This window comes from Esox lucius, chromosome 5 (assembly GCF_011004845.1).
Source record: "Esox lucius isolate fEsoLuc1 chromosome 5, fEsoLuc1.pri, whole genome shotgun sequence".
NCBI classification, from domain to species: domain Eukaryota; kingdom Metazoa; phylum Chordata; class Actinopteri; order Esociformes; family Esocidae; genus Esox; species Esox lucius.
In genome coordinates, this window is record NC_047573.1 from 8,574,158 (window position 1) to 8,586,836 (window position 12,679).

Consider the following 12,679-nt stretch of genomic DNA (forward strand, 5'->3'; position numbering starts at 1 on the left):
TTTCCTAGAGTCACTCAGAAGACCGGCCAGGAGACTGCCCGTAAATCTGGGAGCTGTTGTGAATCAGTTTGTAATCCATAGCCCATCTGTTACACGGCTCCTCTGACAACACCATGCTTTTGTTCCAGTCCCTCATTGTGACCCATTCAGACCACCCTGTTACTTATTTGGATGGTTTATTCTAAGTCAGTACGTTTCGACCCTGAATATACAACAGTATGAATTTGAACTTGAACTCTCAGAGTACATTACAGTTTCATATATCACACTTGATGTGATGGGCCGTCAGTGCCTTGGGCTGTTTGTTTATTCTTTCCTGCCACACTACCGGGACCTATCGGAACCTCCCAGAGATATCAAGGGAAATTAAATTAGTAATTAAAGACCCAGACTGTTCCCAGACTGTACATTTAGTTTATTGGCAATATTCCCTTGATCAGCTAGAACAAACTATGCGTTCCGTAAAAATAAAACTCACAGATTGTGGCTATTTTTCCTCTTTAGAACGTCCAACAAATTAGACATTGACAGAATCAAAGCGGTGAAGGGGTAAAGAAAGTTCACGTTGCAGGAAGTTCAGGTCACCTTACAGAGTATGAGATGCTTTATTTACAAACACAAGAGCAGACAACTTTAATTGCGAATCCTGTTTTGTACTTGGTTTTGCGTTAAAATGTCTTGCAATAATTGGTTACTGGAATCAAATGTAACATATTTCTACAGCTTAAGTATAGAGGTGCAGTGGACAAACTGACCATATTTGGCTAAACATTCGGATGATGAACTAAAACATAACCTCAGTGTTGCTGCAATACAGAATAGGCCCTTCTTTCTCAACCTTGGAAGAAAACAATCATTTCTCACCAAGATTTCATTAACTTCAGAACCACCTGCGGGATGACTTCGCATTCCATGACAACAGTAGGGGAATGTCGCCATCCATTTCGGCTTAGAGCGAAACAGTTTAAATGGATAGGTCAGAGTAGAAACAATGGACTATAGAGTAGGATCAGATAGTTACAGAGAGGCACGTTCATAATGCAGAACATGGCAAAACATTGTGTCTGTAGATATTGCAAATCCCTATGACCCAACTCTACGTTGAAGCGGGATACATTAAATGACAACGGAATCAGCAAATTCCTAAAATGACCTCCAACCACTTCACTAAACAGTTTTTTTGGGTTCCCTGAAGTAAATATGACAAAATTGGTCATGTATCAGATTGAGCAATATACACTGTAGAATGTCATCATATTTAGGTCTCCCAACCCCCTGGGACATCTGAGGTCAGATTGGGTTTTGTCACAACAACGCAACGTGTTACATTATTGTACTTGAGACAAACACGTACTTTATTGTCAATCTCCAGACCACTGGGATGGATGATTGATTCACTATTCACGGCGCATGTGTAAAATCCTCTGTGCTGCTCGCTCAGCCTGTTCTCCAGAGAGGGGCGCAGCCCACGACTTCCGTGCTTGACACAAATTTGCGCTGCCCCAAGGGCCTGATGGCAAGGGATGCGACACCATTAAGTCGCCCTCTTAGCTACGATACTTCCCTTCTTCTGGCTCATCGCAAACTAGATGAGTCCCTGGTGAACAAACAAGTGTTAGTGGAGCCATTCAACTCCAGTCCAGGATTGGAATATTGATAAAAAGCACTTATTTTGCTTCACTTATTATGTTGACACCTCATCTCACGACTCAGCTCATGGTACGCTCTACTTATTCTCTATCCTACTTCTGTTGCCTGGTAAAGCTGGGACAAACAACTATGGATTTGATTAGGCAATTGTTTATTATTTGCAACAATCAAGTTTCCAGGCATTGAATTGAATTATTGCACGTCGAAATAATCAGGCATTATGCAGTACACGTGATTACATTTCTTCAAGCCTACCTTTAACTTGTACCAATCATAAGTCATATCTTTAAAAAATAATAATAATAATAATATCAGTGTAATAAAAACATCTTCGTAAAAAAGGCACCCACTGGCATAACAAACATTAAATTAACATTCATGAGTACAATTCCACAAAGACAGGTTTAAGCCCCCATAAAAGGTGAAAATATTGCAAGAACTTATAAAAGTGCAACTGCTAGGTTCTTATAAAAAGGAGTGGTCCACTTTACAATAGTTGTGGGGGCGGGGAAAACACTGCATGACAAAACACACCACAAATGTTTTGCACCAACATTTCCCAAACAACTTTTCCTCTGCAGTTGAGCAGCCCATTTTCAGAAACCCCCTCCATGTTACTGTCGAGTCTTCAAAGATATTCTCTACAGTTTACTTCAGGTGTGGTCACCCAGGACCTCCTAGAGTCTGAAATGAGTACTGGACACATTGAAGCCCTGTCTCCCTATGAGTCACCCGACTGCCCGGTGCAGCAGTCATCATCCTCATCGACGTGGCATGGGGGGAGGCTTCAGTGCAGTCTTGTGGCCTGTTCCTAAGGTCTGCCGAACACGGAGGGATCAGTTACACAGCCATCTTGGAAAATATATTATTCTGATTTTGTATGGAGTTATACAATTTTTGTATATACATACACACATACACATATATATATATATATATATGATTAAATATACAGCTCCGGAAAAAAATTTCACCTTTTTCTTTCCTTTCCAAAAAAGTTATGTTTTGTGTGAGGAACAGAAGCGTTCAATTTGCAGTGGTCTCTTAATTTTAACCCTTCTGTTCCTTATTCAAAAACTCCCTTTTCGACTTTTTTGGAAAGGAAAGGAAAAGGTGCAGTGGTCTCTTAATTTTTTCCAGAGCTGTATATATTTATATATATATAAGCAATGGTTTAAGGGGAATGTTTTTGCTAAGACATGACTATTCGATGGAAACTTCCTTGTGGGTATTTGCTAGGCACCTTTGATGCTGTGGGTTTGACTTGAGGCACTGGGGGAGGACTGGGCTTTGCTGGTGGCATTTGGACAACAGGCTTTGATGCTGTGGGTTTGACTGGAGGCACTGGAGGAGGACTGGGCTTTGCTGGTGGTACTTGGACAACAGGCGTGGTTTTCTAATAGAACAAGAAAAAACCATTCGTAACAAGTTCGACAGTGAGAATTTGACACGTTTTCATCATGTCCTTCAGTGGCTGGAATGTAATGGTTGCAATGACTCACCGGTTTGCAATTCACAGTCGGCAAAGGCTTTGTTGGAGGAAGTCTTTTACTCTGTGAAGGAATAGAGACGACGTTAGCGTGTTTGGTACTTAACTATGCATTTCCAAGATTCCAGACTTTATTAACATGAAAGGTCTTGGAATTTGATTGGGCAAAGCTCACCGGTTCAGTCCGAGACCCACGCGACGCTGCAGGAAAATCCATTGGGGGCTGGAAGACAACATTTCAGAATGAACACTGGATTCCGTTTATTTTACATATTCTTTTCCCAGCAGGCATTTCACACAGAAATAACACACAGATGACAGTCGTCATGAAGGATACATCAACGCGAAGCCACCAGAGCTTTAGCACACCTCTGCACAGATTGTGTAAAAATAAAAAATAAAATTAACTCTATTGGCGGGATGCGACCCCATTCTTTCACGATACATCTGAAGTGTGAAATGAGGGGTTCATTCACTGGAACCTGCCCGAGGTAGATTTCTTTCCCTCAGACGTCTATGCCAACATCACCTTAGCCACTGTTCCCTCCAAAAAAAAAAATGCATCAAGTTCAGCAGCCTTTGTCAATGACACTCCTGCCAAACAGTTTCCTGAAGGTGTAAGGAGTGATGGAAGTGTCAAGTCAGAGAGTATTTTGTGTTCCAGTCCAGAGAACTGAAAATAATTATGGCAAAATTTTGGGATGATCAATATCTGCCAGAACACTGCAGTCTACTCTACCTGTTCTACTGACTCCAGTGATTTCTTAGGTGTGACCTGACCTGTAAGATCAGACTAGTAACTCCACATAACAGGCCTTAATTATGCAGCCTGGAGTAGTGGTAATGGTGAGTTGATATGGGAGTAGAGGTAATGTTGAGTTAATAATGGTGTAGTGGTAATGGTGAGTTGATATGGGAGTAGAGGTAATGTTGAGTTAATAATGGTACAGTGGTAATGGTGAGTTGATATGGGAGTAGAGGTAATGTTGAGTTAATAATGGTGCAGTGGTAATGCGGTTTACCTGTGGAGGGGGCCTGGAGGGGACCACAGTGACAAACAGAGGGGTGCAGGCTTGTTTTGCAGAGGTCTCCATGAAGGTAGGTTGGCTGATTTCACGGGACTTCTGATCCCTCTCCCGGAACATTGGGTTCAACTGGCCCGAGGTAGAGTGGACTTTTCTGCAAGGTCAGAAGGGCCATGCATAACAAAGAAATAAGTCGACTTGGTACCAAATAATCTGAGATGACAACTGTAAAGTTGCGTTCATAACTGTGAGTTGTTCAAAGTCCGCGAAGAAACCCACCTTTTGGAGGTGTAGTTTTCTCTCTTGTCCTTCTTGCAGCACATCAGCCCCGCAACCAGGAATGTGAGCAGAAACAAGACAACCACGGCTGCTGAGACGCCAGCCATGATGCCAAACTTCTCTGAAAAAAAGAACATAACCAGTAATCAAGATGTTATATAAAATATTTTGACAATGTTATAAGATAACGACAATGTTAGTCCACAAAGAAATAAGCTTAACTACAATGCTAGCCCAAAAACCAATACCTTAATGACAATGCTAGCCCAAAAACCAATACCTTAACTACAATGCTAGCCCAAAAACCAATACCTTAACTACAATGCTAGCCCAAAAACCAATACCTTAACTACATTGCTAGCCCCAAAACCAATACCTTTATGACATTGCAAGTCCAAAAAGCGGGAGACATACCTCGAGGCAAGTCTGAATAGGTGATGTCACAGTAGGGAGGAGCCCAGCCTGGGTTACAGTGGCACTGACCCTTGTTATTGCACACCTAGGAAAGAGAGCACATTGTGAAGACTAATAAACTTTTCAGACATGTGGACTGTGGCACCTCGGAAGCACTTCTGTTACCGCATGGTTGTATATCTGTAGAGGCACACAATATTTATATATATTTGTGAGGTAACTCTCACTAATGGCTTGAATCTGCTGGTCGAGTGGTTAACACTCTAGCCTCTGAAAGTGAAGGCCCTGTTTCGATCACCACATCATCCCCTAGATATTTCTGCTCCCTCTACCCATGTCTCACTGCCTCTGCTCCAAAACGTTCGTAAGAGTAATTAAACAGACCACACAAACAAAAATGAACCCACATGGGACTACTGACAGGAATACTTTCCTGTCAGCAAATAACCCTCTCCTCCATCTTTCCATGCATTTTCCATCTAATAAAGAATATGTTGCAGTAGAAATATATCCACAAATAAATAAAATGACAAGCTGCACACTCACCCCATTGTTGTGGCATTTCGATGAACAGTCTGACGTTTGGCCAAAGACCTTGACATCTTGACATTTGTGGTCATAGCAAACCTACGGAAACAACGAGGAGTTAGCTTGCTTTACTTTCTTATATACATTTTATTCAGTTGGAAAGGACTGATGCGGAATTCATAAAAGGTCTCACCATATTCATCCCACATTTGGTTCCGGTCGGGACCATGTCGAGGGATCTTATTTTATCCTGGTCCACTGCTTTGTTACATTTTTCCCCATTCGGCATGCTATAAAAGGCTTTTAGCCCAGTGATGGGATACTCATCTCCTCCTGAGCAAAAGAGTATCCCGCATTTTCTGTTCCTATGACAAATAACAAAATGTGATGTGAAAGTATGTCAACATGTTTCTTAACAGCACAAATTTAAATCACAACCTTTTCCTTTCATTAGTAAATTGCCTCAGGGAGGGTTGAGGCGGGGCATTATGTGGTCACGTCGTGATGGTTGAAAGGAAACGGCCAAACACAGGAAGTCAGTGTGACAGGTGAGAAGGGGCACTTACAGCTGTGTGCAGCGCTCAAAGCCATATTTGGTCCTTCCACAGTTGGCTCCTTCACTGCCACCCATGTTTAAATCGAAGCAGTTATCTGTGGCTACCTGGGCCGCTGGAGGACGACACAGATGACCTTTGAGTTCCACACAATATGACAGGTTCTCCTTTACCTAGGCTATGATCATAGCCCAACTCACAGCGTGGCGTTCAACCTGCGTTAATCGAATACGATTGCATCTAGGACAGTGTTGCCAGATTTGATTGACTGTAAACCGCCCAATCGCCCGCAGACTCCAGAAGAAAGAAAACGGTTGAACCTATACAACCCTATCTGTGAATCGACCCGCTCAAGGCCATTTGTTTGCCCACGCACTGTCATTAAAAATAGCCCAACTGCAAAACCTCCTCATCTGGCAACACTGATCTAGGACTGTCTTTTTGCCCCCCGGGAAAAGTTCTGATTTTTGTTTTGCTTTGTGTTGATGAAACAATGTCAGTTAGGGATGATTACGCAACGAATAGAAGCATCCGTTTAGAATTTCTGCTCAACACCCAACATGGTGACGACAGAAAGTCCAGTTTTGGGAAGTGACATTCTGCAAGTTGTCACATTGATTGAACAGTTATTCCAAATTATTACCAAACTAGAACATATAAATGAACAGAGCGGACAAGATTTTGTATGTTTTTGACTAATTATGTTCATACACATGCGTACCTCCAACTAGGTGCTCCCTTAAGGAGGAACGTTAATAGATCATTAAAACAAGTCAATAGCATCACGAAGGCCTTTGTCTCTGCCAACCTCGATGCCTTTTCTGTGCTATGATTGATTTCTCCCATTGATATCTACAACAGTGATGTAACAGTAGTGTTAATACTACTGAAACTTTTCAGGAAAAAAACATTTTCCCATTATAACATACATTTTAGGGGAATGTATACACTCACCTAAAGGATTATTAGGAACACCATACTAATACTGTGTTTGACCCCCTTTCGCCTTCAGAACTGCCTTAATTCTACGTGGCATTGATTCAACAAGGTGCTGAAAGCATTCTTTAGAAATGTTGGCCCATATTGATAGGATAGCATTTTGCAGTTGATGGAGATTTGTGGGATGCAAATACAGGGCACGAAGCTCCCGTTCCACCACATCCCAAAGATGCTCTATTGGGTTGAGATCTGGTGACTGTGGGGGACATTTCAGTACAGTGAACTCATTGTCATGTTCAAGAAACCAATTTGAAATGATTCGAGCTTTGTGACATGGTGCATTATCCTGCTGGAAGTAGCCATCAGAGGATGGGTACATGGTGGTCATAAAGGGATGGACATGGTCAGAAACAATGCTCAGGTAGGCCATGGCATTTAATGCCCAATTGGCACTAAGGGGCCTAAAGTGTGCCCCTTAAAAAAACATCCCCCACACCATTACACCACCACCACCAGCCTGCACAGTGGTAACAAGGCATGATGGATCCATGTTCTCATTCTGTTTATGCCAAATTCTGACAGAAATCGAGACTCATCAGACCAGGCAACATTGTTCCAGTCTTCAACTGTCCAATTTTGGTGAGCTCGTGCAAATTGTAGCCTCTTTTTCCTATTTGTAGTGGAGATGAGTGGTACCCGGTGGGGTCTTCTGCTGTTTTAGCCCATCTGCCTCAAGGTTGTGCGTGTTATGGCTTCACAAATGCTTTGCTGCATACCTCGGTTGTAACGAGTGGTTATTTCAGTCAAAGTTGCTCTTCTATCAGCTTGAATCAGTCGGCCCATTCTCCTCTGACCTCTAGCATCAACAAGGCATTTTCCCAGCTGACCACACCCCTATATCCATTGAAGCAAATGCCATGTGATTGGTTGATTAGATAATTGAATTAATGAGAAATTGAACAGGTGTTCCTAATAATCCTTTAGGTGTGTGTCTATATATATATATATATATATATATATATATATATATATATATATATATATATATATATATATATACACAAACAGCTCTTGAAAAAATTAAGTTGTTCAATTTGCAGTGGTCTCTTGAACAGAAGGATTAAAATGAAGAGACCACTGCAAATTAAACGCTTCTGTTCCTCACACAAAACTTTCCTTTTTTCGACCTTCTTGGAAAGGAAAGAAAAAGGTGCAGTGGTCTCTTATTTTATCCGGAGCTTGGAGGTGTTCAGAGTACATTTATGTTACCCTTTTGTAAGGTTTTAATCCAAAAGCAATGTAGATAAAACCACAGGGACAAAGTACCTGGTCCCCAAAGTCTCCTACAGTGTTGCTGAAGTGTTGGACACTGTCCATTGTAGCAGTAGCCTTGATCGGAGTTGCAGGGTTTCCCGTTCATCTGGAAGGTATCTTCAGGGCAACGCTCTGACATCCCAGTGCAATACTCTGCCAGGTCACAATCAGTGGAAGCTGCTCTACACAAACTGTCTGACTGTTTGAGCTTCAACGGGAAACAAACACTTCAGTGGTTAGGTCATTAACGCCACAACATCCGAATAACTAGTACATTCACATTGGGTTTTCTCTTTCCAGAATGGATGCTCAATGCACCAACTTAAAATAATCTGATACTGCCACAACAGCAAAATCGATGATTCTAGGCTAGTTGCCAAGTTTGCTTCACACAGAACATCTTTCATTTGAATACTGACAAGGCCCACATCCTTCCGTCCCCTGACTGTCGTATTGGGGAAGGATACGAGCAAAAAAGTTCAGGAAATCACAGCCCCAGTCTGTTTCCTGATACCATCGCTAGCCTTTCTCAATCCTGCCATCTGTTCTTTATAGAGCCAAACCCTACTTCTCCTGTGGCTATTTTATATTTATTGCTGTTGGTTATTAGTTGCAGTCAGTTGGGTGTGTCTGTCTGCTGTCTGAGTCGTCGTGAGCAGGAGAGAGATCAGAGATGGACTCGACCAGCTGGTCTGAATCATGCAATCATATGTTCAACAAAGCGCCCAGATCCCCAGGAAATGCATGTACCTTGCAGTTTTCACAGCACTCTCCATGGGCACAGCTGGAACCCTGAGTGAGACGACAGGTTGTGGGGTCACAGCAGGGATTCTTACACTCCTGGGAGAGATACGGAAACACATCAGACGGAGAGAAAAACACCCCAAAAGATGTGTCGGGTGAACACCTGTTGAACGTATCGTTTATAATAGTCGACCAAAAACAGAAGTGTCATTTTCAGTGCAAAGCATGTGTTCACGTGTATGTCCCCTTTATACTTTTTTAACCCTTGGACTTGGTTTTGAGGGAATAGTGAGCCTTGTAAGCCTGACTCACATTTACAGTTCCACAGTCACATTCCTCTCCAGGGTCCAGGAAGGCATTGCCACAGGCGGGGCCCAGATACAGCCTATCAGAGCCAGGCGTGTCCAGCAGACAACTGGGATTGGCTCTCTCCAGGAAGTCCCTCAGTTGCTCCCGACTGCAGCTACTGAACAGCTCTGGGTAAACTGACCTGGAGTTATAGGAATGATTACTCACGACTGGTAAAGGCAAACGTGTCGGCATGTCGACACAAGTGTTCCTTGGGTGCTTTGTTGTTTACCTGACCCGATCGGTCATGACACAGTTGTCGCTGTACTGCAAAGTCCCGCAGGTACAGCCAGAGGTGTCGTGGGACATTCCCAGGTTGTGGCCCATCTCGTGAGCAATGGTGGATGCAACTCCTATAGGGTTCCTGTTGTGGTCCTGGTTGACTGCACCTGAACTTCCAGTGCACATGGCAAGTTTATTTGCCAGTCCAACTGTGTCGCCCATGAAGTCTATACCGCTGTTGAAGACAACCACATTTTGCGGGGGAAAATCTTTAGACCTCTAAGAACAATTATTTAGGGCTGTCAAATAATATACAACTTTTTATCAACTTAAGGACAAATTTAGGTTGGATCTTGTGTGCAAACTGAAATATATTCCCTTTCCCTAAATACTGAAAATAAGTACAGAAAGTATAAACATTACAAGGTAACGGTGTCATGACTCTGTAAAGTAACGCTTCGCAAAGTGCACAATTAACCTTAAATCAACTTGTTTTCACATTGCATTGTAGATTTTAGTTTTATTAATGTATACAGTATTTTGGATATTTTTGGTGTAATTAATCCTGTTAAATTGTGTGCTAAATTTACAACACCTTCATTTTGACCACCCCCAAAATTATTTGCAATCTATATCCTTTTACCTCAAAACACAAAAGATGAAGAAGACTCACGTGATGAACTGGGCATTGTCATGCTTAGCCCTCTTCAGAAGGACGTCTTGACGCCACTTGAGAAACCTTTCCAAGGTATCTTCAGGACTGGCCAAGACGTCAATTTTATCCCCAGAAGTCCATATTTCCAAGCCCACCAACATGACCCGGATGTTCAATGCCTGATACAACTAGGAAGCAGAAACAGAAGTATTTCCAATAATAAGACAGACATACTATGGACAAGGGGGATCTCCAACCTCTAAGTCCTTGTTATAACAGCAGGCTATTCAACATAGCATGCTTGATATTTTTTTTTTTAGCTATTTCCATATAGCTTGGCTGACCCCCTGGGCTTGTGAAAAGCATTATAAACACAATCTAGCCACATTTCAGTAATTGGTTAGGTGCTCTAATCGCTGTGCTTGTGAGATGTTAAAGGACCATGTCTGGAAAATCCATGTGCTCTAAACTATGCTTAGTCCAGTCCTTCACAAACACATAAAATTACATACAAGTCGGTTTCCTTGAAAAAGTACCTTGTCAACATGATTGGCAATTTCCAGCATCCGATCTCTGGTTTTGCTTCCATACCTACTGAACTGAAATAAAGTAAAAAAATAAAATAAAAAAAAATGACATACACCAGTGAGCTTCCTTCAAAAGCTGTCAGAAAACAAGAAACCCTGAATCACTGTCATTACATAACATACCTCTGCGTTATCAGCCACCAGATACATCTCCACAATTTTTTGAGGCCCGGTGATGAGTTTGCGTTTCTAAAAAAAGAAATTAACAAAAACACAGATAAACAGAACTGTTTGGAGACATGAACCATTGTAGCAACATAGTAACTAAGAGGAAGCAGTAAGTGCCCTCACCAGGCCACTGGACTTGTAGAGGCCTGAGAGCCTGGGGCCCAGGTCCTGGTCATGGTCAAAGACAAGGCTGTCGTTGGAGTGACCACAGCGGGTACTGTTGGCTCTGAGGTGTTCCTGCCTATACAGAGCATGCTCTCCTTCGACAGTCTCTTCTAAAGGCTCAATCAGGTAGACTCTCTGCTCTGCCCTCAGGAAGCCACTGAAAAACACACATTAGAGGCTGCATGTTTCTGGGCGTTGCAAAATTGCTTTCAAACTGATTTGAATCATACCTTACTGTCATTGCTGGTATATAACATCTGTCGTAAATTCAGCACTGGTGAGTCTCTCAAAGGAGAACTTTCATTTAAAGAGAATTTGATTGACTGCCAACTCCAAAGGTATCGCCCACTCATTTCAGAATGTCCAGAAACTGACCGTATCAAATCGAAAATATACTGCAATTTTGCTTACCTAATTCCAGAACAGAGTCCAACACTAACTGATGAATCCTCAAGGTCTTGAATATGACCATGATAATAGCAGTGGTCCTAAAGGAAGTTTAAATTAGTGGAAGTATTGGTTGAGCTTCTCTTGAAATACCATAAACATTACATTTGCCCAGGATGGAACTAAACAAAAGGTCAGACAAAAATGGAGGCTGGTATAGTATATTTATCCTATCTACCTCATTTGGAAACGTTGTCACCCGCCTTCCATCTTTTGAATAGTGTGTTTCAGTGTAATGCCTCCCGAAAAGTTGCCTATAAAAAGAACACGTAAAAGAACAATTAGTATAACTGCTTCCGTACTCAAAATTGTCTCGTAATTGGTTAATCATAATTTACCTATTTTTCTCCAGATGAATAGTGTGTTTTTTTCCATCAACGGTTAATGCATACTGTAGATGATCAGGATAAACCTACGGAAACATTTTATTAAGACAACTATAAAAAGCGACTGTTCAACACGTCTTCTTCATTTAGGGTCATCGCCACAATTTGACAACAATCGCTATCACTTAATTACAGAGAAATAATAACCGCATGTAGGCACCTGGTTTGAGATGTTTCTTTTGACCCGACTAGTCAGTCTTTGAGGTCGGACTACATCGTAGCGCTCCACATTATCCAATGTCCGTGCGCCCTTGACCAGAAAGACTGAAAGAACAGACATCCATACCTATTCAGTCAGTAATGTTAATTCGTTGATTTAATGAGTAGACTAGACAGAGATCGTCCGACGATTATTCTACATTATTAATATGTAATGTGCTTTTAACATCCGTGCTAATTAGGTCGCTGGGCTGTCCGCTGTTCATTAAAATACCCGCATTTATTTTTAGCCTAATATGTTTTTATTGTTCATTGTTTAATCATCATAATTATTTCATAGTAAGTAATCCTTTAATTGGCAAATGTTAAACTTTTAAACCACAATTTAATGTATTCAACTTACCCCAATACGTGATGTATAACAGAAATGAAAAAAGAGCGTACCGCATGGCTGGAGAGTAATATCCCTGAGTTACTCTATTATACTGTGGACATTGATATAGAACACAGAAATTAAGCATCTCTTACCAGTTCCGCCTCTCTGTTATACGTACGTTATCAGCAAGGGGCAGCCGTTCCACTGAACTATGACGTCATCATAATACC

General features: G+C 41.8%; 1 protein-coding gene across 1 annotated transcript; it reads right to left on the reverse strand.

The window, feature by feature from the left end:
- Positions 1 to 1,782: 1,782 nt before the first annotated feature.
- On the reverse strand, positions 1,783 to 12,605 carry LOC105006916 (disintegrin and metalloproteinase domain-containing protein 8). The gene is made up of 23 exons (XM_010865651.3): positions 12,477 to 12,605; positions 12,075 to 12,178; positions 11,867 to 11,940; positions 11,707 to 11,782; positions 11,493 to 11,569; positions 11,040 to 11,238; positions 10,872 to 10,937; positions 10,698 to 10,760; positions 10,180 to 10,349; positions 9,517 to 9,741; positions 9,249 to 9,426; positions 8,943 to 9,032; positions 8,205 to 8,400; positions 5,952 to 6,054; positions 5,579 to 5,750; positions 5,404 to 5,484; positions 4,858 to 4,942; positions 4,444 to 4,564; positions 4,162 to 4,318; positions 3,315 to 3,362; positions 3,153 to 3,203; positions 2,894 to 3,046; positions 1,783 to 2,468 (listed from the first exon to the last, which is right to left on the reverse strand). The coding sequence occupies exons 1-23, from the start codon at positions 12,592 to 12,594 to the stop codon at positions 2,412 to 2,414; spliced, it is 2,664 nt and encodes an 887-aa protein (XP_010863953.1). The 5' UTR covers positions 12,595 to 12,605; the 3' UTR covers positions 1,783 to 2,411.
- Between the last annotated feature and the right edge of the window lie 74 nt (positions 12,606 to 12,679).

Bases quoted from the DNA above. Each gene is read 5' to 3' on its own strand.
- LOC105006916 (XM_010865651.3), bottom strand. From the start codon at position 12,594: ATGCTTAATTTCTGTGTTCTATATCAATGTCCACAGTATAATAGAGTA. The intron at 12,179-12,476 runs GTAAGTTGAATA...CTGTTCTTTCAG, and splicing joins GTTATACATCACGTATTGGG to TCTTTCTGGTCAAGGGCGCA. The intron at 4,565-4,857 runs GTATGTCTCCCG...TCTTTTTTTCAG, and splicing joins CTATTCAGACTTGCCTCGAG to AGAAGTTTGGCATCATGGCT.